At 44.2% G+C, this 27,484-nt stretch overlaps 1 protein-coding gene and 1 long non-coding RNA gene across 4 annotated transcripts in view; one reads left to right on the forward strand and one right to left on the reverse strand.

Moving 5' to 3' along the window:
* Positions 1–6,511: 6,511 nt before the first annotated feature.
* Positions 6,512–9,609, reverse strand: LOC135180552 (uncharacterized). The gene is made up of 2 exons (XR_010304488.1): positions 7,588–9,609; positions 6,512–6,666 (listed from the first exon to the last, which is right to left on the reverse strand). It is a non-coding gene; the product is annotated as an uncharacterized LOC135180552 (long non-coding RNA).
* Positions 9,610–16,859: 7,250 nt separating this feature from the next.
* USP7 (ubiquitin specific peptidase 7) overlaps positions 16,860–27,484 on the forward strand; it is a 73,337-nt gene continuing 62,712 nt past the window's right edge. Inside the window, exon 1 of one of the 3 annotated variants that reach the window (XM_064153029.1) lies at positions 16,860–17,589. In XM_064153029.1, the coding sequence (XP_064009099.1) occupies positions 17,511–17,589 (79 nt within the window). In that variant the 5' untranslated portion in view covers positions 16,860–17,510. Of the gene's footprint in view, positions 17,590–20,181; positions 20,202–27,484 lie in introns of those variants that run through there. The other 2 variants (XM_064153027.1, XM_064153028.1) reach the window with 2 other exon arrangements.

Consider the following 27,484-nt stretch of genomic DNA (forward strand, 5'->3'; position numbering starts at 1 on the left):
CTAAACCTCCCCTGCTATGTTGGATTCTTGTGTCCTCAGCTACACCGCACTGCTGTTTGAACAGGCATGATATATTTGCAGCCATATGTATGTCTGGCTCTGCACATAAATAGGGAAGGAGTACTTGCCTCAAAAATCTGGGGGGGAGGAGGAGTTTATATCACAAGAACACAACAGAAGTCTACAGTCAAGGGCTTGTACGATTTCTGAATTGCTGAGTGGCACAAATACTGCTCTTTTTATGATATGCTTTGATAGAATCTTTTCATAGTTAAGTATGAGCCGGGCAGGTTCACTTAAAGTAGCCCTGATCATGATCTCTGAACGTATTCCTCACAACTCTTTGGATTTCACTAACTCTAAACACTCCTATAGAATAAACCAAAAAGCCCTGATGCATCTCCTTGCATGCTACCTTAACATTGCAAGACATTTATTTGTCCTTCCAGCACTTTACCAAACTGAAGCTGCTCTTCCTAAATGTGCAGCAAGCACAGAGTTGAGATACAACCCCTTCAAAGCAAAAAGCAGTCCATCTTCATTTGCTTAACACTCAAGAAACTGTATGCACCTACCCCAAACCAGAAATTTCCTACTGGTAGGCACCTGAGCAATTAGAAGCGTTATCAAAAAGTCTGTTCCAGCAATCTGCTCTGCCTACACAGCACGTGTGGTTTTGAGCCTCACCAGAGCTCAGAAGGCAGTTTCTCTAAGTCAGCCTCAGGATGGTAATATGATAGCAACCCTGCTTGTTTATAAGGCAGCTTTCTACATAGTGCAAAGTCTGAGTTTGATTGTTTATAACAGGCAATGAAAAGGCATGCCTCTGCCTTGCCCTTTGATTGCTTGCCCCAGCCGAACCACTGAAAGATGGGAAAAAAGAAGTCGGCAGCCTTTGTTTCTGGATGTTTCATTTGCTGTGTTGGAGCCCATAGAATAGTGGAGGGGGGGGAGAAAAAGACGTTAAATGTAATAAAGTTAAGGCAAACAGTTTTTCCCTCACACAAGCCAGACTGAGAGAGCAAAATCATGAGTCTCCACACTAGCGCTGGGACAAAATTCAATGTGGCAGGCTGAAGTGACAGCCTTGCACATCTGAGCCCAGCAGTGCAGCAGCTCATTGCCTGTGTACTTGCAGCCAGCGTGCTCAGCCAAGCTGGTCTGAAAGGGAAGGCAAAAAGCGGAATTGGGACTGTGAGAGAGTTGTTTGTTTTCCCACTTCTCTGGATGCCAGACATCTCAATCTGCCTGCAGTTTGGGGAGGGAGAGATCCCCAAGGGATAAAGAGGGAAGGGAACGGAGGAGGCCGTTTCCTTTGCTCTCTCAGCGTGACAGCCCATTGAGAAAGAAGGGCAGATTGACAAGAATTTTGTTAAAATACAGTCAATTAGGGCTAAGAACCTTACAAAAGGAAGAAATGTTGCTTATAAACAGAGCTCTGTGTACAGCAGAAACAATGAGACTTGGTTTTCACATGTTCCTCTGTGCAGATTCTCTGACGTCTGGTAGCACAGTTGAGCTCTCCTTGCCCCTTTTATAGAGTGACATGTGGAGCACTCAGGATTTACCTATTTTGGAGCTAATCTCCTTGTTTCTTTTGTGGAAAATGAAATGTGGAGGGCACAGCCTGACCCCAACAGCCATGCTGGGGACCTACACAGAGGGCACTTCCTCACCATTAAAAGCAGATTGGCATGCCTGGGCTATGTCCCAGGCAATCACAAGCAATACCACGTGTCTAACTTGGGGATCATTGTTGCTTTTATAAGCTAAATGGCAATCTTCTTCCTAATGGACTTCTCACAGCCCTTCTCCATCCGTGCAGAGCATGCATGGTTGGCAGGAGAACACAGACAGCCCTAGTTCATCCCAAGCACTGCACACATAGGCAGCCCTCAGACCACCAAAATAGCATCTCCAACAGCTGGGTCTCCATCAGCCCTGGCATAATTCACCTTTTTAAAGCTCTCAGTGGGCAGATCATCTGTGGGTGTATGAAACACAATGGAAACACCAGTGGTCAGGCCTTGCTTTACAGTGCAGGTCCCTGTATCTCTTCTGAGTGTGCAGCACGGGTAGGAGCTGCAAGCCTGGCTTGTGGTTGTTGCAAAGGCTACGTGGAAAGTCACTTGAGGCTGGTGGCTTGACATGACCATGGTTTATAGTATGTTGTTTTCCCCTTTATTGTGCTTCTCCAGGAAAGTGGTGTCACCTGAGATTTGCAGGACATGCGTTCTGAGTGCATAAGTGCCCCGAATCCTCCAGCAGCCTGAGCTGACGCACATGGCCTGACTGCACTGTGTTAGAGTGTTACAGCAGCTGAGGGTTCAGCTTGCACAGCCTACAGTGCGTCACCTATGCCAGCTTGGTCACTTTGTTATCAGACTACTCTGTAGCTCCCTGGGAGGGGCCTGCATCACCCACTACTGTCCTGTGCTCTCCTTGCAGGATGGGCTGCTGGTGGCAAAGAAGCTGATGGGTGCTCCTTTCTGGGGAGCTGACTTCTGGGCTCTACTAACAGTCTGTGAAAGCCCAGGATATTCAGAAGATATGCTCAAGTAATTTTGGGGGTTCCCTTTATGCATTTTTGCCATCTTCTTTTAACTTTAATCATGTATTTATACTTTCAGTGACTTCAACAACTGCCTTTCCTTCTCTCAGCCTTGCTGACTATATAGTGTAGCTACACAGGTGTACTGTCCTGGTTGGTGTACTAGAATGTTTTTAAATCCATAAAGAAAAACTAGAATTGTGATTTTGGTGCTGATCTTTCATATTAGAGTGGGATATGAATCACATAACTCTTCATTTTCCTTGCCTTGCTCTTCAGTCTCCTTTGGTCTTGAATTAGCTGACTTTTTCTCCAGCTTATTATCAATATGCTAAGATGGTAATAAACCTTAAGGCAAATTATTTGGGAGTGGGAGTAGGTAGCCTGAATTTGTGAATTTGTAATCCCAACTATACCACAAAACCATTTTGCCTTTCTGTGGCAAAATTCCTCTGGGTCAAATTGAGATTGCCTACAGGTTACTTCTATTCTTTTGTGCTTCTTTCACTTAACCTATTTTTCTGCCATCCCGGATTCAACCATTAAGGCTATCCAACCCTTCAAGGAAAGATTTTAATTCCCTGACAGGGAAGCCATTGATATTTGAAGCCTTTTGTATCTCGGGAGCAGTTCTTACAGGACATCTGCAATAGCAATTTCTTTTTTTTCCACTGTAAGGGTTAAGAAACTGCCCCAGGCAGCGGAGGTGAAACACCACACAAATGCCTTGCAACATCCCTGTTTGAGTGGTTTTTTTTTGCATAGTAAAAACATTTAGCAACAAATACAGGCCAAAAGGAGTATTGGTGTCATTGTTAGGAACAATCAGGTTCATATCTGGACATCTAACAAACTGCATTTTTTTTAATGGCACCAAATATGCTTCTTGAAAAAGAATTTGTGTGTTTGCTAAGGCAAAGCAAGAAGACAGATCTCTGTGGGAAGTACATGGGCTACAGTCTTCCTGCTCTAATAGCTGGTCTTCCTCTGTCTTCCTCTATTTCACTGAGCTGAGCCTATTTCATGTCATTTCGATGGTAATTTTTTCTGTACACAAACTCCCAATTACTACAATATGCATGTAATTGGTTGTTGTGTTAGTTAATCATGTGGCCAAATAATCTCTCCATAAATAAAGCAGGAAGACTTACACACCATCAATCTCAGAAAACAAACAAAAAGAGCATTTTCTACAGAAAGATTTGTAAAAAGACTTAATTCCCTTAGTCTCAAGAAAAGAGAGAGTGTATTGTGCCAGCCTTGCTGCTGCTGGGTCTGGCCATCTCCTGCTCCACTCTGGTGCAGACTGGTGTTCCCAGGGAGATCCTGCAACCTGGGGATTAACAGGCTCTGGGAGAAATTGCTAGGTATTAGGAAACACAAGATTTATTCCATTCATTGATCTGCTTCATGTTCTGTCTTTTGGAAATGGAAAGAAGTAGATTCAAGAATTACACGGAAAGAACAAGGAAGCTGCTCTGGGCAGGAGCTGGCAGAGAGCTGAAGGAGCCAGAACAGGAAGAACAACATGAGGACCAATAGACTGTTCTCCTTCTCACAGGTTATTGCCATTTGTCTTCCACAAAGTCTCATATCACCAGAAATGACTCCTGAACCAGCCTTTACTCTCTCCCGTTTCCTCACACAGTGGTTTCTGGTAGGAATTTTGAAAGTGTTCTGAAGAATTAAGCTTTGAAAACTTCTGCATTCTATGATTATTACAAATAGGCTTTTTTGTTTGTTTTTGCTTTGATTTTTTTTTTCAAAGCAGTTCTTTTTCCAAAAATAATGGGGAAGGAGAAGGAATGAGCCTGAGTTGTACTGTGACAGAGAAAGAAGGTGAGCATGGGAGCTTTGAACTGGGAGCATGTGTTTGCACATCTCCCTGTGAGACAGCAGTTTCCTTGCTGTGCTTCACACTACCCTGGCTATCAGGCAGAAAACCATGAGCAGATAAGCCCTGCTGTAGTACAAAATGATGTACATGTCAGCTGACTGTGGCCCACCCTCCCTGGCATAGGAGCCTGAGCTACCATGCTCTCAGAGACCCCAGTCTATGCTGTTTCACCCCTCCCCATCAGGACTTCCACCTACCCCTGGAAATTCCCTTCCTTTCAGGCAGTGGGTACCACCACATTCATCTGTAGCTCCCTTCACTCAGTCATCAACTCCTAAAATCGGTGACCAGTTTTGAAACCCCTTAAAAGTCAGCCAGGATCCTTTCAGCTGTGACTCATCCGTATGGTTCCTCACTGTCCTACTGCTGTATTACTAATTCCCTGTTCTATCTCCTTAACAGGGACAAGAGAGGACTGAATTTCCCATGAATTTCTAGATAGCCAGTCCTCAAGTTTTTGCCTAGTAGGACTCAAAAATAGCTTACCAGTATGTCTAAGTTCTACACAGCCAGCAAAATCAGACCAACAATCTAACGGGCCTCTAGAACTTGTCACTTAGCCCAGAATCTCTCTATCGCTGCCACTATCTGATGCTTAACCAAGCTGCAGCACACTTTGGACAGCAGATTAAAATCATCAGTCTGAAGTTACACTGCCTTCAGCCTTACTCCTTTCCAAGGCAGAGATGTCTGATGCTCTGGGAAAGCACATCCTAGATTGCCACTGTCAGCCCAATATTCTGAAGGTAAACAAATCCAGCCTGGGTTGGCCTTAATACAGAACCACAGCTGTCCCAGTGCTAATTCACAAAAACCTGTCCTCGCCTTTCAGGGCAGTGACACCCAGCAAGAGAATGGGAAAGGTGACTAAGAGCGGTGACATCTGGAAACACACCAACCTTTGCAACGTAGTATTTCTGGGACAGTGTTACACTGCCATAAACTATTGTTCAGGATGATAGGAAATGAGGACATTGGACTGGAAAAAGTTTCCTACTTCCTTGAAAGTAGTGCCTAGCTGTTCTATGGAAAGCAGACCAGGAGCAAGTTGGAAGTATCCTTAAAAAACATAAACATCAGGTTACTCTTATGGTTGAGCAGCACTATTTCTACTAGATAGATAGTTTTCAGCTCTCAAATTATAGGATATAGAGCAGAAGAGATAACTGCATTAGATTTGCAGGTCTGCAAATGCATATATGTAAAGTTACACATAGGAATACCCACATGAAAAGCTGTGTATAAGTCCCAGAGTGTTGCACTCACCCTCCTCCAGCTGTAGCCATGCTGGCAAAGGTAATGATTGCTTTTCTGAAGTCCTAACTGTCTGGGTAACCAGGACTTTGGTTCATCCTATATGCTAATGCAGGATTGCTTCCTGCTGTTTTAAACCCCCAAAGGGACAGGCTTCCACCATTTTCCTTGGCAGGGAAGTCCACGATTCACTAAGTAGCACTAATAAGACATTTTTCACATAGCCCAACATTTTGAAAAATATTCTCTCATTTAAATTTCATCAAATTCCCAGAACAAATAATGTCTCCTTTTTTTTTTTTTGTACCTGTGTAAACCCAAAATATTTCATAGAATAATCCATCCTCACATTAAGATATGCAAGGGTTTGCCTAGTTATTTGCTCATTCTCTAGTGCTGGTTAAGCCTTAATGCTGTGAATTAAATGAGATTCTATACCACCCTAGCAACACCCCAAACAGTATTCATTCTGAAATATCACCTGCCTGAAAAAAAGAAAGTTACTGAGCTATAATTTTTATGTTAGAAGACTTCAGTGAAGGTTCTCAGTCCTACATCTTGACTTCTCAGAGTGAGATAAACGCAAGCCTTTAAAACCCTTTTTATAACCCTGGGAGGTCTGAGCCTGTACAGAGGTGATTGACTACTAGTGCCATGCACAAGCTGGTGGGCTCCACAACTGGATCAGCTGCTCCATGCAGCTCCCAGATGGAGCAGGAGTTAATGTTTTACCAGAAAAATAAATCAGCTAAGGAGGGCACAAAAATAAGAGGATGGAAATGGGGAGAAAAATCTGACAGAACAATAGAGAAGTTGCAAAATCAGTATTTTATCAGAGACTCTCTGACAATAGGGCAGAGGTGAACAGGATCTTCAGGGAAGTCAGTTCTAGTTGAGCAGCTGGCCTTCTCCAGAGGTCAGTCTTGATTCTTATCCTTGGAGTACCAGCAGGTGACAAAAGAAGCTACAACAATGAGAAAAGCCATTTAAGGATGTAATTGGTAGGAGAAAGGGATGGATACAAGAGCTAAGCCATATTTAAAACAAAAAGTAAGGCAACTCAGAGCAACCTCCAGTATGACATCAATTACCCTGAAAGACAGGCATGAGACTACAGCAAAAGAAATTCAGAGCTAAGTAATGTTATCTTGCAACGGGTGAAGTGTCTTCTGGACTGAACAGCTTTATTGGAAATAAAATTGGTGATCCTGCTCTGGCAAGGGAGTCAGACTAGATGATATTTCGAGGTCCCTTTCAAACCCCTAACATTCTGTGATTTCCAAAGCACAGGATGACTGCAGAGACCAGATCTAAACCACAGCAGTTTTACAAATGCATGCAGAAAGTCCACATAGCTAGCTTGAAACTGCCTTTGATGGAAATATCCCTGAGACAAAGAGTGGACACTGCTTTGTTCACATCAAATGCAGTATATGACATAATTTAAAAGTTCAGGCCAGACAGGTTATAAAACCAAAACCTACTGGAGTAGTTCAGTCATTAGACAACAAAGTTGCCAGTTGTGTTGATACCAAGTGAGACAATAGGTTAAATAGGCTTTCCATGGGAATTAGTTTGCTCAAGCACTACTTTACTACTTGTTCCTATCAAAAATTTAGAACAGGGCTTCATTAAAAGATGCAGGATGAGAATGGCAAAGCAGCTGAAGTCTCCTCCTTGCAGCGATTCTCGGATGAGTTCTCTGCAGCACTTTCCTATGTAAAATCTAGTAGAAGATAAATGACTGATGCATGAAACTCATTTGATATCACCAATTAAATATTTAAGAAACCAGACAGTGAGTGGTTCCAAGAAAGTCAGCAATGGCAGACCCCACAGAGATCCTAGAACAGAGTTTTATGTAGGATGATGTATAAATACTCACTGTCTTATGAACTTGTAACAAAGTCTTCAGAGTCCACCTTGCAGTAATTCAAGTTTAGGTAAAATTTGTTGTATTTTTGCATCAAGGAACCTGACCACCTCGATGCTCTGCTTCCCATGTGTATTGAGGAAAGTCAGTGCTTTAACTTTGGCTTCTGACAGACTGTATCACCAAAGAATCATCAAATAACAGTGTCAGTTTTTCACTTGCAGATGTAGGTCTTCCTAGATTTGCAACTCCACTCTACATCACTCAAAATCTTGTTCTGATCTGAAGCCAGAGATAGAAGATTTGCCTTTGTTAGAAAACTCCTGACAAGATCTTTAAATATTCCAACCTCCTGGGGCTTGGTCTGTGTCAAAAGATGGCTTTTGTTCCTTCAGCTTCTTTTGGGGAGGACTTCTGGGGTTGATTTCCTTGGAAGTACTCAGAAGCATGAAATCCTATTAATAAAAAAGAATCCCTCTCCCCTACTGTGACTTAAACGTTCAGATGAGTCCATGAGGGTAACCCTTAGCAGAATCCTCCAGTTAGATGGTGGTAGTTTATTTGGCCTGTGGATAGAAATATGAGTAAATCATCCCATTGAGCATCAAATGAATGCTTTTGTAGAAGATACTGTGTGTTAAGCTTTAAAGAAATATTTCCTGAAAGAATCAATGCACCTCAAGCATTGAGACAAGAAGTATAACGAGTACCAACAACAGCAGGCTGCCAAAACACAGAAGTAGCCTCCAGAGAAGCCAAGAAAATCAAGTATCAAAGCAGGTTCCTCCATGCATCATATCACTGCAGGCAACAGCCTTCAAGATTGGCAAAGCACCGATGATTCTGCAAGAACTTCCTTTGCCAGGTACAGTCAGGAAGAGATGATGTGGGATATTAAATATACATATGCTTGATGGAAAGAGTGAATGATGGTCATAGGAGTACAATCTTTTGCCCAATGCAAAAGGTGCAGACATCAAAGATGAAACCAAAATTTTATTAAAGTCTATGACATCCTAAGGATCTCAGACCAAGAAGAGAATTTTCACCTGAAATTAACTTTGAAAATTATTAGTTCAAGAGTTTTCCCTGCACAGCAGATATGAGAAGTAAGCTAATTATTCTCTTTCCTCCTCATGCCCTACTACTACCACCAGCATCCTGCATCAGAAGTATTTCAAATACACCTAAAACAGCCCAAAATATCCTCTTTCCCCCTCATTTTTCTCAAAAGAATTAAATGGTTTGCTCTTGCTAAAAAACAAGCTCAGCCAAAACATAACTCGAGTTATAAGCCTCTCACAATAGGACAGGTTGCCTAGTGAGCAAAGCATGCTGCAATAATGACAGGATGATTTAAGCTGTGATGTTAGCACCGACTGAATGTTTAACATTCAAATAACAAAATAGATTCTATTAAATAGAACTAATATTAATTGCTAAATATTGAGGACAAATAACGGTAGTCAGATCCCACGTTTGGCTTTGACTTCACCACTGCAGAAATATTAATTCATGCTCTCATCTTGCCTCCCACACTCCATTGTCAGTTCTCCTTCTATGTACTTTAAAAGTCCAGCTTCCTAAACTCCTCTGAATGTAAAGGACCACTGATAATAGGAAGAACTGCAATTATGTGATTCCACCTGCAAACAACTCCATCAATTTCACTCCCATTTCAGGATCCCAGTTAAGTTCACGCTTCCTATTTTCAAGTTTTCAAATGCAATTGCCCCAGGAAGCCTTCCAGATGTTTATCTCTGTGCTCCCAGCCCGGCGCTTTCTATTGCTGTAATTGGTATCTTCCTCTTCTCTGTAACCTTCTGCATAATTCTGGCACTGCTGTGCTGAGAAACTCTTCCTCAGACCCTAATACAGGAGCAGTTTTCTAGCAATTAATTCTCAGTCTCTGCTCGAATATCTGTAACAATCACTCCTGTTCACATATGCCTCTGAAAAGTCTCTTAAATGGGAAGGAAAAAAAAACTACAACAAAATCAGCCAAAACCAAAACCCCCAAACAAACAAAAAACAACCACAAAAAAGCACCAACCCCCACAAAAACAAAAACAAAAACAAACAAACAACCCCCCCAAACAAACAAAAACCCCAAACCCAAACAAGCAAACAAAAAGCATCTCATTTGTTTCTTATGATAAAGGGATGCAGATAATTTTTTTATTCCATCCTGGGTTTTTGGCTTGCTTGCACTTTGACCTCTCCAGCTTTGCTAGCTGGCAGATAGCATAGGAAAAACGGGAGGATGACAATGACAATAGGGTTGACATCTGAACAATCAGAGGGCAGAGGTTTCTAGCCAAAGGACTTCTTCCTCCTCCTCAACTCAATTTCCTAATAATACTTAGGAGACAACTTACCCTGGAAAAAATCAGCAGTCACATCTTTACCAAAAGCCAAAAGGCTTTCCCTAAAGCAGTTTCTTGTAGGAACAATGAAGCTTCATCATTCTGATATTTCTTTCACACTGGAAAAAAAAAAGGCAAAACCAAACCAAACAAAAACCACCAAACCACCAACAATGAAAACAAACAAAGAAACAAAAGAGCCCTGTTCATTTTACTGGAAATTTCTGACCTGAAATCAAAACTCAAGACACTGAAGGGCACGGCACTGGTCCTTGGCTCTGCCTGCGCAGAGATCCTTAAAAGAACAGGGCTCTTATTTGAAAGTGATAGTCATATCTTCTAGGACCTAGTTTTACTCACTTCAAAGCAAAATGTCTATCTTCCCAACCTTATTGGTATCTTTCAAAAGTTTCTTTCTATTACTACTTTGACTTATTTTAATGTGTTCCCTCTCTAAGGTCTTTCCTCTGCCACTTCAAGCAAATGGATTAATTCAGCCAGTGCTGCAACTTTCATTTGAAGTAAAAACACCAACTGCAGATCTCAGTTGCCTCATTTTATCTGGTCATTTTATGACTTCAGGCCTTGTGAGGTTCACGTGTTAAACGGTTTACAAGAGTAACCTCCAATACTGGAATCTGATCCATCCATGTAGACTTCACTGGGATCACCTGGGCTTATCAAATTGCAGGATCAGTTTGTCCTGAACTCTGCCAGATTGGAAATAACACACTGCAAGGAAATCAAATCTAGTCTTTAATACATAACAAAGTGTTCTAATATGATAGAAAACTAAGTGATGCAGTCACAGCATCACCTATGCTGTTGTTGTCCCAGCCCTGGTTTCACAGTTTCTTAAACTACCAGGTGAAGGCCAGGGTGAAGAACAATCAGGGGCAGAGAGGAGGTAATCATTACCATGGACTCTTGAAAGAAGGAAAGAATTTGTGGAGACAAGTTTTTCTTCTGAGGAAGGAGGTAGAGGGAGGAGATAGGGCAACTGCAATGGGCAGATGGCATAGTAGGTCTCAGGCTGATGCCCAGCTGCCATCAGCTTCATGGGTACTCAAGCTAAACTTGTCATCCAGGTGGGGTTTTGATGTGTGGCCAAGCAAAGGGAGGTGATCTCAGGGAAGAGAAATGGCTCAAATTTTAACATGCTCAGATTTTTCATGTTTATTCTATATTTATTTCTACTTAAACAAAATAGCTTACGTAATAGTTTGTTTTCTTAGAAGCACTAACTACTGGCAGACCTAGTCAACATCAACATTTTATTCACCAGAGGCAGTGTCTGTGACCCTTTCCTGTGATCAATCAAGCAGAAAACTACCTTTGTGCATACACAATTAACTCCTCTAGTTAGCAAGATCCAACTTAAATATGTGTTCTGGTATTCTGGATCAGCCATCTGGTGCTTTACTGAGGTGATGTCACAGTGGAGGTCTGTGACAAAGTCCACCTCCTAAGTCTCAGTCTGGCACCTTAACTAGAAAGTTGCTGTTCTTGTTGTCTTTAAGGACTCCCTGGGCAATGGGCACAGAAATTCTTTGGTAGCCTCCATAGATGCCTCCACAGACAAGTGGCCAAATACAGTATGACAGGTGCCTGGAGAATTCACTGGGTTTTCATCCCATCTTTCCTTGGATAAAGAAATGACCAGAACACACAAACCGTTATTTTCTACAGAAAACTACACACCTCACATTTTTAATACATACACAGCTCATGTTCTGGCAATGACATGGATGTGCTGCATGAACTGCAGTGCACAACAACTCACATCATCCCTTCCAGTACCTGAAAGGAACCTACAGGAAGGCTAGAGAGGAACTCTGCATAGGGGTGACTAGCAATACAACAAGGGGAAATGGTTTTAAACTGAGAGAAAGTAGGTTTCATCTGGATCATAAGAAGTTCCTCAGTACGAGGGTGGTGGACTCTGAACAGGTTGCCCAGGGAGGTTGTATATGCCTCCTCTCTGGGGGTGTTCAGGACCGGGTTAGATGAAGCCTTGAGTAGCTGAGACTAGCTGAGAGGTGTCCCTGCCCATGGTGGCGAGATTGGAGTAGATGATGTCTAAGGTCCCTTCTAACCTAAGCCATTCTATGATTCATCTGCTGCTGCCTGTTTCATAGAATCATAGAATCATTCAGATTGGAAGAGACCACCATATCATCCAGTCCAACTTATCACCCATTCTTTGGTGATTTAGTCTGTCAGAAGCCAAAGTTAAAGCACTGACCTTCCTCAATCAACTAGACCATGGCACTAATTGCCTCATCCAGTCTTTTTTAACTCCTCCAGGGACAGTGACTCCACCACCTCTCTGGGCAGCCCATTCCAGCCAGTTTGTAAACACAAAGATCCAAAAGCACCCTCCTTGCAGAGAGGGCTCATTGAGCTAATTAAATTGTCTAGGGCTTCCATCTATTTAGTGACTTTAACATCTTCTGGTTTGCTGCTGCCTTCCTGTCTTACATGCTGCAAGAATAACACTTATTTTCTTCCTCATGCTCAAGCTTGAAGGTGGTCACAAGAGCCACTGATCACCTGGTTCAACTGCAAAGGCTCACATTTGTGACTGCATTAATCTAGAGTGCCTGGGACAATGGAATTGACCATTTGGCTTCATAAATAAGGTTTCCTGGGATCCACTGTTCATTCTTTAGGTACAAAGCAATCCAGGCAGCACTAGTAGTGGGGTAAAGCATCAGAAAGACCACATTCAAGGGAACAGAGAGATTTTGGTAACAATATTTTAGCTACTTTCACAACTGGTGTCTCTGATCATGGATATGGGATGAGGGAGAAAAACTAACCAGAAAAGGCTGCCAGAGTGGGGAAGGCCACCTGATCTAACTGTGGGTATGGTTTCACGAGTGCAAACTCAGTATCTTGAGGAAGCAGGGGCACTGGCACAGAGCACATTTACATCAGTATTCATCCAGGAACACAGTCAAGTAAACTACACAAGCAGCACCCCCCAGTTCTGCTGGTTTAATGCATCTCTATTAAAGGTGTGTGCTAGTGTCGTTGCTCTTCTGTTATTAAATGGCTATACATTCCCTTAATTATAGGCATGGCTACCTGCACACATCATGGAGCACCAGAAGTGGTGCTGGAATTCAGTGTAGAGACTGGCCAGGAGAGGACGACTCTGAAGCTGAAGCCAGGGCAGCAAATGAAGCCAAGTGGGAAGGGCGATTTCCTGAAGCAGCTGAGGAGCAGGGAGGAAATATCCACAGTGGCAGAACCACTCCTGGTCCAGCCAACTCTGCTACGGGGCAGAGACTGGGCTCAGCACACTCTTCCTTTCCTTTAGTTCAGTTTTATGTGGTTCCCTCCCACAGTTGCCTCTGCAGTGACCTTCAGGCCCTGCTGAAAATGGGGGATATCCCAGTGCAGGGCAGCAGCAGGGTAGGGTGAGCCTCCCGAGCTAGAGCCAGGATATGTCACTGAAGGGCAGAAGCACAAAAGAGACACAGGGCTTGCTCTGGTTCCTAAAGGCACACAGGCAGACAAACATTGGCTTGTGAGTGTTTTAAAAATAAACAGCCTGAGATGGATTTATTTTTACATTTCATGAAGGCTCAGGAGCAGGTCAGCCTCTCAAAATGAAGCCATTTTTCAATGGCATTTTAAAAATGATAGCACTTCTTTTTCATCTCTCATCACAATGACTAACACAGAGTGAATGCTGGGAGACTGTGGCCAGTCTGGTGGCCCTGTGACCCCGAGAGCACACAGTGAGGGATCTCCTTCTCCTACTAATCTGACTCTAACCTGGAGTATGAAATCCTATGCTCAGGTGCAGCTTCACCAGATTGCCCAGTGCTTTGTGTAGGCACAAGGGCCGAGAGGGACTGGATTCATTGACAGGATAGGGCCCTAAACTTAGCCAAGATTCAGTAAGTGGGCGTATAGAATGAAAGGAAGGAGTGGAAAAGTAATGCTAAGAATAAAAACGATAGGAATGGATATATAGACTGTATTCATCATGTTTCTGCTCATGATCTTTTTAAAATATCAGCAACCCTTGCCAGGGATTTGCCCAGCTCTGCTGCATGAGGAATTTGCTGTCAGACCTACAGCAGACAGGAATCACTTGCAGGGGGCTGTGGCTCTCAAGGATGGGGTGTGCTGTGCAGAAACAGATTTACTAAGAAAAGAGAAGGCATTTGCAGAACAGCTGGATAAATAAGTGATTGGGTATCAGTGCTGGAGTAAGGCTGGGTGAAATGCCAGCAGCAATGGTATGGCCAAGTGGTTGTACTAGAGGTGACTGCCCTTTCCTTCTAAAGACAGAGCTTTGGTGCCTGTATGGGAGAAAGGTGAACAACAGAAAGTTTTAGAAGGGAGTGGCAATGGGCCAGAAATATTCAGCCGATGTAGTCTTCATGTAGCTGGGATAAACTGCCAGCATACATTGAGATCTGCACTTCTACTTTTGGCTTGGCAATTAACAAGATTTCTATTTTCTGTCTGGAAACAAATCACAGTGCTACAGTCACTGGCTGATGGTATAAAATGCCTACTATTTCATTATTTGATAAATGCATTTAGGATTATTGCATTCACATATTTAAAATATACTCCCTCTTAAATACAAGTACCTTAATCCTCACCAGATTTTTTTTTAACTCACAGCTATTTTCACACAATAAATGACACATTTCCACATTCTTTAAGGTACTTCAGTCCATAACTGTAGCTGGACTCTGAGAGTTCACTAAACCTACAAATATCCAAGCCAGTGCCTAACTGCTGTCTTCACAAGCTGATGATACAGTTCTTGTATTGTTACCAATAGGAAAACTCCTGCCTCTTTCTTTCATGCCCTTTCCACAGCAAAGGATTTGTACATATGCATTTTATACAACTCCTGCTCTTCTAAAACGGTAGGAGAAATGCAGTAAGTTTAGAAAACTAGCTACAGTAAAATAAACCAAAGCTCAGAGAACTTTTTGTATAGAAAATGTTTTTAAAGCCTCTCATAACATCATTTTAGGGTTAACTTTAGGGATTCACTCTTTGCAGTAGTGAAATTGTTTTCCTCAGTTTCCTTGGCCACAAACCCAGTGTCCACGCCTGAAGAATCAGCTAATAACCTGTAGCCATCTTCTTGTTATGACATACTGGTTCATCCTGTATTGGGGATCCCTTGTGGAGGGAGGATGGAGTGATGAATTTAAATCTATGTATGATTGAGGAGGATGGAATGCAAGTCATTAGGAAAGAGCAGTTGTTCTGGGCGGTAATTATAGGCAAAGACTGGTGGTGAGGATTTCGAAGTTTAGGACATTAAGAAATTAAAGATGTGCATCAATCTCTGTCTGAACTTCTGTTCTAATCCCTCCCTTTTGCTGAGACACTGTAAACCCAAGTTTAGAAGATCTGTCATGTTTTAGCCTAAGTCAGTATTAAAAAAAAATAAAAAAAAATTTCCAGGTTTATATTTTTTTTTTCTCTAAAAAGATTTAAAAAATTGAGGAACAGGGAAAACCAGAATGCGCTTTTTGGAAAGTAAACTGTCAAATGAACCATTTTAACCCCCCCATCTCTACACTAATATTCTTTGCTTCTCATATTTCCCCCTCATCTAACATTGGAGTTTTATTACTTAAGGTAGAGGTTCAGACCTGGAATTTTTTTTTCCTCTCTTGCCCACTCGTGCAGGTTCCTGTGTTGCTGACACAAAGCCAGCTGGAGTCCTGACAGGCTGGACTTGTCCTACAGATTGGCTTTGATTTGCTCATTTTATGAACTAGAAAAATAAATAAACTTTTACTTCACTTATCCACTTGCCGTCAGACAGTAGTGTCTGCTTGGATACATTTTCAGCCCCTTCAGGATGGCCAGTTTTGCACGTCCTAAGTGAGCTCTTCCCTCCAGAGAAAATCTTGCTGCCCCTTTCCCAGGACTGTGAAGTGAATACTGGACTGTTTAATGCGTCTTTCTGCAACTTTCCAACTACTCTTTCATCTCTCAGTGAAGTTGCTTGGTTCGTGCTCCAACTCTAGACCAGACGAGCCAGGTGTTATTCATTCATCCCCACCTCTGCCTTCTCCTTCCATCACAGAAAAACAGATAGGTCTCTTCCCCGGGAGGGACTATGTCCTCTACACAAGGCTCACGAAGAAGTGTGGCATCCAGATGAGGAACAGTCCTGTTTGCAGCAGATTTATCCTTCCTTTTTCTACAAGCCATACAAACACATCCTTCACCTGCCAGCCCACGACTTTTAAGTGCAGGAGGCCGGGGGAAAGGACCAGATGTGCGTTCCCTGAGGCAATGAGGCAAACCCCGAATGGGGCTCACCCCCGAGGCCGCCAGAGCGAGGCGCCCCGAGCCGGGCCGTGCCCCAAGGCCGTGGTACAGGGCCGGGAAAGGGCTGGCCAAGCGTCGCACACATGCGGGCCTGAGCGCAGGGAATCGAATGTGCCCGTAGTGGCCGTGGAAGTCCCTGGGGCCCAGATGGATACCAGCGGGTCCCCTGAATCGCCGTGGGGCCTGAAGTGCCTGGGGCTACCCGCAGCCCCTCGGCAGGCCCCGCTCCAGCGGCGGGGAAATGTGGCGCGGCCAGGCCCAAGGCGGCAAGGCGGGCGTGGGGCGCGGTCCCGGGCTCTACCAGGTGGAGCCGGAGCCTTCGTGCCGGACCGGTGGGAGAAGCGGGTCTCCGCCGCGACGGCCCGGAAGGACCCGGGGCCTCAGCCGGCGAACTGCGGTGACCACGCTGAGACCCTCGACAGCTGTGGCATTGCCCAGGCCAGGCGCAGGTGGCGGCCGGCGGCCTGCGAGGAGGCCGCGGCGGCGGCGCCGGCGCCCGGGCCCGGCCCCTGTGGCCCCGCCCCATCAGCCTCCTGTGGCGGCGGCGGCGGCTGCTGTTCCCGGGGCGGCCGCGGCGCTGCCTCCCCCTCCCCGGCTCGCTGGGCTGCCCCTCATGCGGATGTGACATTTCACGGCGTTTACCGCAGCCGCCATTTTGAGACAGAGAGCGCTGGCGGCGGCGGAGCGGCAGCAACGCGCCGGGGCACAGGCAACGGGGGCGGCCGCGGACCGAGAGCAGCGAGCCGGGCGTCGGCCAGCGGCTGTGCTGGGGCGCTGGGGGGGGCGGGAGGGCAGAGGAGGGGCCCCGAGGCGCCTCCCCGACTTTGCAGCTCCGGGGACACCTCGCCGGGGAAGGAGGAAGCGCCGGGCACCGCCGCCGGGCCCTGACTCCTGGTCTCCCGTCCCCCCCTTCCCCTCCTCCCGGTCCCCTCCCCTTTGGCCGCCGGGGAAGCCGCCACCCCCGGCCGGTGTCTCCTCCCCACCCCTTTCCCCCGACCAGGTGCCGCCGCCGAGATTGGGCGAATAGCGAGCAAATACGTGCGCGTCTCGCTGCCTCCGCCGGCTGCCCGCTCCCTGCCCGCCGGAGCCCAGCCGCAGCCCCCCGAGGCGGGTGCCCAGTCCCGGCCGCTGCCAAGGCCCCGCCGATCCTCCGCCCCTTCCCCTCCCGACGCAGGCCTGCAGCCCCCATCGGGAAAGGCCCAGGCCGCCGCAGCCTCCGAGCCCCAGCCCCAGCCCGACATGAACCACCATCAGCAACAGCAGCACCAGAAGCCCGGGGAGCAGCAGCTGAGCGAGCCCGAGGACATGGAGATGGAAGGTAAGGCCAGGGCCCTGCAGGCCCCCGCGCCCTTAACTCTGGGGAGAGTTTCACCTCTCGGGTTTGCTGCCGGTTCCCGCGGCTCTCTAGGCGCTGCGTCCCTCTCGGGGAGCTGCCGTTTTCTCTCCGCGGTAAACATGAGCCTGGGCCTCTCCTGCCCTACGAGGAGGGACGGCCGCAGTTCGCCGTCCCATGCTCGTCTGCGACCGCGACCAGCCTCGGCAGCAGAGGTTCTCCCTTCTGGGGCGCAGGGGGTTCTGCCTGGCCGTGCTTCGGCGGGAGCGGGGAAACGCCGGGGAAAGTTGCGGCAGTGAGGAGCGGTGCGCGGCCGGGGGAGGCGGCCTGGGGGGGGCTCTGCAGGAATTTGCATCGCGGGAGGAGGAGGGTGCGGGGGAAGCACTGCTACAAAAGGAGACCTGGTCCTCCGGGGCTAGCCGTGCGGCCGTGAGCCCCGGACCGTCGGCCTTGCGAGGACCGGGAGCCCGCTGCCGAGCAAGGAGGTGGTGGGGATAAGGCCGGGGGCGCGCAGCCGCGCCCCGAGTCGGGGCGTCCGGACTGGGGGCGGGGGCTGTGGGCTCTGGGCTCGTCCGAAAGTAGTTGTGATTTCGGGATAAGGAGTGTTGGGATGGAGGGTATTGCTTTCCGCGGGGGAAGGAGACGCGGCTGTCCCGAGGGCTTGCCTATCCCCGAGGTGGTCGAGTGGTGAACGGTGGGTAGCGGGGCCTGGCCTGACCTGGTGGCAGTGTCCCCTGCTCCCGCTGCGTGGGTGGGTGGTGGGCTTCAGCCCTGCCCTGCGTGTAGCTATGCAGCGGCTGGGCCCGGCCGCTCATTGTATGCAGGCAGCCACGCTGCTCGCCATTTTTAATTAATCCTCCTCTGAGGGTTATTTACAGAACCCGCTGCCGGCCGGGCCTAGCGCGGGGTCGGCGGGCAGCGCTGGCCATGTGTAGCGCCTGCACAGCCCTCGGCCCGGAACCTGCACCGTCATGCAGTTGCGCTGCTCTCGTAAAGGAGGCACTACATTTTCAGCCTTGCTCCCAGCTCCCGTCCGGTATGGTCTCCAGCGGAGTATTTGGCTTTTTTTTTTTTTTTTTTTCCCGCAGCTTTGTTATTTTTACACATACCCTCCCCCGTTTAGCAAGCACCTTCCATCAGAATTCAATGGTGAAGAATTATTTTGGGCAGATGTACGGCTGTATTTTGTCCCCTAAGGAAGGGCAGCCACAGTATGCTGCTCGTACCGATGGTATTTGACTGGAGGTCAAAAACACCAACTGGCTAAATAGCATTTAGAATGTCTGGCTGTGAAGATGCCAGTTCGGTTACGACCATTTTAATTAACGTTTATATTCACCAACACGAGATATTTTGCTGGGAAACGTCACAGTCCACTTAGGGAATGTACCTACATAATAGCCATTGAAGTTGGGAGGAGCAAAGGTGTTTTTAGTGCAAGTTTGTCACAATGTTTGTGAAATCACTTTTCAAGATTTGAAGGTAGTTGCACAAAGCCTTACTTTCTTAAACTAAAATCTCTGTGTCGTGAAATAGCACTTAACGCTTGTTCGCTATTGGAGTGACTGGGTTAGGGTTGTTAGGTTTTGTTTTTGTTTGGGGTTTGTTTGGTTGTTGGTTTGTTTGTTTGTTTTTCAAAAAATCTCAAGTTGATGTTTCTGTACGGTGTGAAAAATATATAAAAGGAGGTGATTTAAAATATACTTCATATTTATGTACATGTAAACTTTAACATCTCACGGGTAATATTTTCCAGCAGATTGTTTGATACTCTTTAGCAGTCTGCTTTTTCTTAGTACCCTTTTCAAGTCCTTTAGAATATTGACTGTATTTAATGGTTTTATTTTGATTTTTATGGGCTTGATGCTCTGCCGTGCTGGGCACGCTGTAAAATGCTACACATTTTTGTGCAGTTTAAATGTGCCCCGAACTTCTGGATTGTAACACTTCTGTCAGTGAGGATACAGGAGTCCAAAGTACCTGCATAAGTAACTCTGCTTATGGAAATCTTACACTGGTGGCCACTTCAATGGGAAGGATGAGGAAGGACCCTGCATATAGCAGTGTAGCAATGCTGGGAGTACAGCTTTATTTTGGAAATCTGTATGAGATCTATTAGGCCACTCAAAGCTGGTTCCAGCTGATATTACCAGCTTGCTAGTTTGACAGAGATTACAAAACTGTCCATTTATGTGAAAACAAACCCGAAAGTTTAGCCTTTGTAAATGCTCTTGCAGTACTTTTTAAAAAATGTGTTTAAGTTTACAAGATTGCAGAGATCAGGTTATTGGTAACTCTTAATAGAAGTTGACATCATGGGTATATATTCATTTAGTGTATAAAACAGTGTTCATCATCTTGATGTAAGGGTGTTTGTGCTATCTTGAGAGAAACATTTTCAAACAGTGAGGAAAATACTTGGTAACATGTAGTTAACTTAATTTTAACATGCAGAGGGTAGTGTCGGATGCCATTCTTCAGTGAGTGATCATATTAGATTTAGGAGGTATGTGAAGAATGCACAGTGGAAAATGGCACATCTTGATTTTGAATTATGTGGGGCTATGTGTACAGCTGTACTAGATGAACAACTTTTGGTGAGTGAAATAACCATTTCAGACATAATAATGTGTGGAATTAACCTCTTTAAGATTAAATCAGAATTGAGTGCCTGATCTCATGTCTCTGTTTTTCTTCCTTTTCTTTCCCTTATGACTAATTTATTCTTTCTTGATGACCTTATGGACACTGTATAAATTGAAGTAGTATTAGACCGGGCTATCAGATGTAAGGAGGGAGGAAGATACTCCCTTTTGAAAGAAAAATTACTTGATCTTTGCATCACGAAGGTAAGAAGCAGTGCCAGCTTTGATAATGACACAGGTATCTGTTCAGCAGGACCAGATGTGCTGCAGGCTCACCTGCTTGCAGTACTTAGCTAGAATGCTGTGGTGTCACAAATCACTTATTTGTGTGCATGGTCTTCTGGTACCTGTGTATGTCGCCTGTAATCAGCTTTATCCTTACTGAGGGCTGGAAGCAGTGATATGTGGACAGAGGAAAACTTTTGGTGAGAGCTGTCAGCCCTCTTGGTTGAAGGCAGCTGCTGAGGGTGCACTTGGACAAACACAGCGTCTGCTGCTGCTGCTTGGTTTTGTTTAGTGTGCCAAACCAAGGCTGGGCTACTGCCCCTCCCTGTGACTATGAGGGAATCAAAATTAGAAACAAAAAGTGGGGCTTCAGATTAGGTTTTTAATTCGGTGCATCCTGCAGCCCACTTTAGTGTTGTATGACTATGGCTTTAGGGTGAGAAGGAACAAGAAGAGTTTCTTGAGGTGGAGAGGATGCTGGCAGTTACCTGGCCAAATTCTGTCTCTAATCGTGGATTTTTTGTGCATCTCATCCACTGCTTAATGGAAGCATATGATTCTGGCTGCCTTTGGGCTGTAACGGGGTGGGAATGTGTGATGGTTTGGGTGTTACCTTCCCCCCCTAGACTCAGCCGGCTCTGGAAATTGAATGAAGCTTGTATTTACAGCTTAGCACAACATACAAGCAGATATTTACAATATATATGCAGAAATATACAAGGTAAAAGGTAATACAGAAACACAACAGCCCTCCCAGAAACCTGAGTCCCCAGGAGGGGCTCCGAGCTGCCCTTCCCCCTTCTCCCACCCCTCTCTGCCTTACCCCAAACGTTGCCTTGTGCCCAAGGAAGAATGGAGGGTCAGCCAGCAGGGTTAGGAAGCAAGTGGGTTAATCAGAGAGATGGAAGGTAAGGTTAGAGAGATGCAGCCCAGAGCCCGGACAGACAGCAACTCCCTTATCTATGTTTGGATTCTTGCTCTTGTACCTCTCAGCAAGCATATGAGTAAAGTAGACATCACCATTATTTCCCTTTCACAGCCTATAATCTAGTTCTTCTCACCAAAACATTCTAGCTAGCTTTAAACTAGCACAGTGTGCAGGTGAACTTCAGACAAATTAACAGTGTGGGTCGGTAATTAGTAAATTATCCTGTAGAAATTCCGAAGAGTTTATTCATATGCTAAATAAATTCAGGGGGAAAATAAATAATAGTTTGTTCTGCTAGTAAATTCCTTTATCATGCAAAAAATTAAAACAGTGAAGTTGCTAGTGACTTGCTCTACAAAGTGTAGTTGAATCCCAGCTCTGATACTGTGTATATGTTCTTCTGTAATGTCTTTTCATAAATGTCTAAACTTCAGAGAACTTGGATTAATGCGGTTCCACAGTTACATATTTCATGAAAGTCTTTCAGGAAAAGTCTCATTGGCAGCTAAATGACTGTAAGTTTTCCTTGGTTGTAGTTTGAATCTGCTTTTTTTGTAAGTTCAACCTCTGCCCATAGTTACATAGATGTGTTTCACATTATATTTCTTTCCCAAAGTAGACAGCACAAGCTTACTAAGACGGTGTCACAGTCTGTGAACATGCAGTGACTGCTAGCTTAGATTGCACACTTCTCACCTCTGCAGCCTCTCAGGTAGTGCTGTTTGTTTATTTGTTCAGTTTTGTTTTCCCTCTATTTAGGACAATTTAAAGTTGATATTTGAATTCCAGATGAAATCAAGCAAGTTATTTACAAAACCCAAGAAAAATATTTTAACGTGTCTCTGTGTGTATGTATGTGTAAAGTTTAGCATTGCACTGTTCCTGCAATTGGAAGTTTGTGTTGCTTGCCACTGACTTAATTGCTGTTTTGCTTACTGCTGACAGAATTGACTACATTTCTGACCTACTGTGTGATACTGGTCTCAAATATGTAACTTTTTAATGTCTGTCTTCCCTATCATGTTTTATGTACTCATTAGTGTTCTCCATTCCTGGCAATTTAATATCATTTGCATACATGTATTTGTTTCTTCCTTTTCTTTTTTTCCTGCTTCCTTGCCTTTGTCCTGAAGGCCTATATCCCTCTGCTTGAGCTCCTTCATTATCTTCTATTTTGCTTCTAGCCAAGTGATAAAGTGAGTCTGTTTGAGAGGAGAATACACAGATTAAATTCATCATACACCCATGGGTTTCTGCTTGTTTATATGTTCTCTCTGGCCCCATTCCCCTCTCCCACCTTAACATTTTTCCATGAAATAGCTAATGCTAACATGAGAGGAGGTAAATGTGATGTAGCAGACAATGAACAAAGTTAATTATGAGGTTATACCTAATGTGAAGAACTAGGCTTGGCCTCTTCTTTCTGTTAGTGATAATATTTACTACCTCTGGGAACAGCATGCTTGGCCTTGGGGAAAAATGTGCTTTGTATCGTTCTCAGATAGCCTCCTCATGCCAACTGAGAAAGTGGCATCAGTGACTTCTGAAGAGTGGTGACTAAGTCTAGAGTTTCTCTGCATTCTCAGTGCACTGGGTGCTCAATATGTCGCCAGATACAGTAAATTCTCTGTGAAAGAGAAGCAGAAATAGTGGCAAATAAGTGTAAAATTCAGAGCGGTGTGTAGATAACATTCTATTCAGGATGAGCAATGTATATTACAGTTCCTTACTCCACTCCAGTTGTCCCGTGCTACTGACTGAATTCAGAAGTAAAATCAGCTCCCTGTGCTTACTAAGTGGTTACTTGTGACTGTAAAAGCAATACCAGTCCAAATTTTAAAAAAGCAGATAGAGATACTTGTTTGCAGCCTACCAAATTGGTTTCATTGCTGCAGAATAATTTATCACAAGAAAATCTAAACTCCATCCAGCCTGTAGCTGTTAAACCAGTTTAGCAAGTTCATCTTGCATGACATCATTTGATATTTGGGGTAAGGGTGAAAATGAACTGGTTTAGAGCTCGTGAAATGATAATACATTTAAAATGGAACATTGTTTCCTTCAGTTTGTGCTTTGAGGTGTCTCAGATCCATTGCTTTCACATTGTACCGTGTGTCTGCAGAACATTGACTGTAAAGGAGTGAAATATTGGGTGAACTGCAATACAGAGCGTTAGGAATCTATAGCAAGTGTTTTTTCTCCCCCTCCAATACAGGTGTATATTGATATAAATAAAATCTACTATATGCTAGTTTGACCTTGCCAGCAACAGGATTAACAGTTACTATGCAGTGCCTTGGCAAGTAGAATGGGGGCTGGAGTCGGGCTATCTTATTTGTCAAGTTATTAAATATGTGGTGTTGTTTACTGAGACTTCTTTTCGTTGGTCACATAAGATAATGTGTGTTTTGCTCCAGGAGTACATAATCAGTGGCTGTAGCATAATGTATCTGCACATATTGTCACAGGCTTAGACTTAAGACATTTTAATATTTCTCCTAAACAAGCTCCCCCCCACCCCCAAGCGTCTTGCCTTCCTGATTGTACTAAAACAAGCTCTCTAAGTTTACTAACTCTGGATGGCATTTGAATGACTTGCCAGCAAAATGAAGAATGGTCAGTTTGGAAATAGTGTTTCACTCTGGATTGTAGTTTCCCTAGAAGGCTGAGATTTTGTCAACTAGGAATTAATAAACTTCTGCAAATTAGTGGATGGATTGTGAAAATACTGGGACTGTGCTGAGTATTTGCAATTTGGGGAAGAGAGTGTCAGTCTTGTACCATAATGCCTAGGAATATTTGGGATTCTTTTCAGAATATAAAAGGTCATTATAAGACTTCTATTAGACTTAATATGCATCTAAAATCACACAGCTTGATTATTCAGTGTGACAGCGTGTGCATATTTGTTAAGCTGCATCTCTTAGCAATATGGAGATTAAAATTAAATGGTAAATTTTGATAAAGCTAAAATTCTATGATCTTAACAGTATAGCATAGCTCAGTTTGTTTCTAATTGCTGTTTGGCAGCTGTTTTGAACACTACCAAAATAAGTCATTCCTGACCCATTTAGGAGTGAAGATTTAATCAAAACCGTCATGCTTTGTAGCATCAAACATCGTTGGAGAACAGGATGTTCAGTGTCTGCAGAGCTGGACTTCTCCTTGTCTGCAGCTGTAAAGTGAGCTGCAGAGCAGTGCCACTCACAGATGATGTGCAAGGGACTTCCTATTTAAATTGGGGAAGAAGAGACACCAGTACCTTGACTTGGTTTTGCATATGTGCTCTGTGTGGAGGTAGCAGTCATTTAGGCATCCTGAACCAGCACTTGGACTCTCAGTGAAGCAGCTGGCAGGCCAGAGGAAGATGATGTTGGTAGTGAGCTGGAATGTCCTGTGTGAAGAAATCTCAGAGTAGATTTTTTTAGCAGTACTGCAGTATTCTTTAGCTTAGGTGATGAGGACTTGTAAATACTGTCACACCTCTTTGACATGAAACATCATAAAAGGGCTGGAAAATAGAACTTGGAACTTTGTATGTTAAAGGATTAAATGTTCTCTGGTGGACCTTACTTTAGATGCAGAAATCTGAGAAAACTCTTGAGGTAATTTTCTGTAATTTCCTCTTTCCTAGCATAAATAGGAAAGGATATGTAGGAGTACTAATGGTGTTCAACATAGCTCTAAGCTTGATCATCTGGTGATTTCACAAGATGCAACTGTAAGGATGTTGTTAAAATGTATCAGTGTCTCCACCTGTGCATGTGAGTTTTTGTAAAGCTCTAAGAAAAATTGTGGTTTAGGGCTGCAAAGGTGATGATCTCCTCATACAACTACTGGATCGATTTCTGTTGAGCTGTGTTTAAAAAGAAAAAGGAATGGTTGTGTTTCCGCAATAGAGATTTTCTTTGTTTTGGTGAGTCATTTTCTAACATCACTGATAGTGTTCAGCAGAACTTCGATGGAAATTTTGATAACAGGCATTTTTACCCTCATACTTTGAAAACTTGGAGCAGGTTTTAAATTCCAAATCCATTGCTGTTAAGTAGATTAGGGATCAGTGGTGTCAATTTTTTTCATAAAAAGGGTAATTTTGAGAGCTAAAAATCCGTAGACTTTACATCTGTAGTAAAAAAAGTTAATAAATGAGTTGATCTATAATCTCAACACTATTGAAGAGGAGGGAAATTGTGTTTTTAAGAGAAAAAAACATACTTCCCAATGTGAGATGAACATACTATTCTGTGACCAGATGGGAATCCTTTGGTGCAAAGTGTGCTTTTGAGCTGTGGAAGTCCTGGTTAAATGGTCAACTACAGCTGCAAGTCTGGTCCATGCAGTGGCTTATCTACACTCTTTAGCATCCTGTGCATGATTGCCTGTGCCCACAGTCCCTCAGGACCCAGCAGCTTGGGGATGCTCTGCACCTGAGGAGGAAACTGTCCTGCACAGGCACTGGAGCAATTGTGCCACCACCTCTTGTCACTCGCTGTGCAGCTTACCCTGTATGTCTTGGTCGAGGATGGAAACATTTGGGTAGGCATTTTAAACTTGTAAATGTTCTGCAGTTCTCCTGCTGTGCTTGGCATAGTGGTAGTCAGAGTGCAGTTGGCAGTCCTACTACTGAGGCAAAGCAGTTTCTGCATACTCTTTGGGTTTTTCTTCAAGAATGTGAGATCAGTTCATTTGGAGTGGGGGGAAGAACTTCCATTCTCCTGTCCTACTGGCAAGGCAGCTTTCCTGATGCAGCCAACTCTTTGCTGTTGCTGTTCAGTAGTTGTGAAACACTTCTCTGTTACCTGTCACCAGAATATTTCTGGTAACCATCACCAGGTAACAATTTTTAGACATAAAAATGCTTTAATTAATGAATTTAGATGAATGGCTTATGTTGCAGATGTTAGAGCTGACAGAACACTGAGATGTTGTTGCATGGGTTCTCTGGCTTCAATCCCTAGGACGTTGTGAGATGTACTATTTTTTAAAAGGAAATCTGCCTAAGTAGAGGCTATGTGAACCCTCTTTTATTGTTCATTAGCTCAAGCTAAGAGCTGAGGCTTCGTCATTGGAGTAGCATGGGACTGACCTTTTCTGAAGACTTTACTTGGCTAAGTGCTAGCTGTGTAATACTACTTAGGGGTGAACCTGATTTCTGGAGTAGAGTTGACATTATTGGAAGTTTGAAGGTAGACATAAATGTATCTGCAAATTACATGAAGTAAGCAGTGTGTTACAAGCCACATGCAAAACTAGCAGCAATTACAGTCATGATGTTTCACAATTTTCTTCTGCTTTATTTTCCCTTTTCTCATTCTTCCTGTGTGATTTTTCTCTCCTGTTCCTGTCTGTTTCAGATACTTCTTGGACTTCAACTCCTTGCCAAAACCAGGTCCCCTTAAAAACTAACAATAGTTTGCAATATTTCCATTATGCCATAAGGGTAGTAAGTGTAAATTTTGTGGTCTCTCTTTCTTGAAGTGTCCTTACAGTTGAGGAACTAAAAATAAGTAGTACTAAAAGCAACTAAAAATCTACCAGAAATGTAAACTTACTAGTAATTTGTTTAAAATACTTTATTCTAAAAGTTTAACCACAAGGGTTGGTAATAATTGAAGCATTATATTTGAAGAAACAAACAGTTCCATATTGATTTTAAGATATTCTCTTGTCTTCAGCAGATTTGCCCTTTTTTAGCCTATTTGACTATTTACAACCTGTGCCCTCAAAGTGTGTTGCCCAAAGTAGGGAGAGGGTTGGTGTGGGAGGGATAGAGTCTTCACTGGAAGGGCTTTTTGAGGTTTCTCACTCAAGGAGGGAAAGCTGTGCAGCTCCTCTGCTTACCAGTGGACCTCTGCTGGGGAAACCTGTTCTTGATCTTGATAATAGCACAGATTAAGAGGAGAAACAATATAAAATTGCACAGAAGTGGATCTTGTTTCATGTGTGTCAGCTGCCTATTTGTAAACAGTTTCCTTTAGCTTTGACTTTGTTCTGTCTCCTCTGTTTTGTGGGACATATACAGTGAAACTGGTGGGCTCTTCAGCCTCTGCAGATGAAAAAAGAGCTGAAGTAGCTCTAAGGA

This window comes from Pogoniulus pusillus, chromosome 13 (genome assembly GCF_015220805.1).
Source record: "Pogoniulus pusillus isolate bPogPus1 chromosome 13, bPogPus1.pri, whole genome shotgun sequence".
In the NCBI taxonomy this organism is placed as follows: Eukaryota; Metazoa; Chordata; class Aves; order Piciformes; family Lybiidae; genus Pogoniulus; species Pogoniulus pusillus.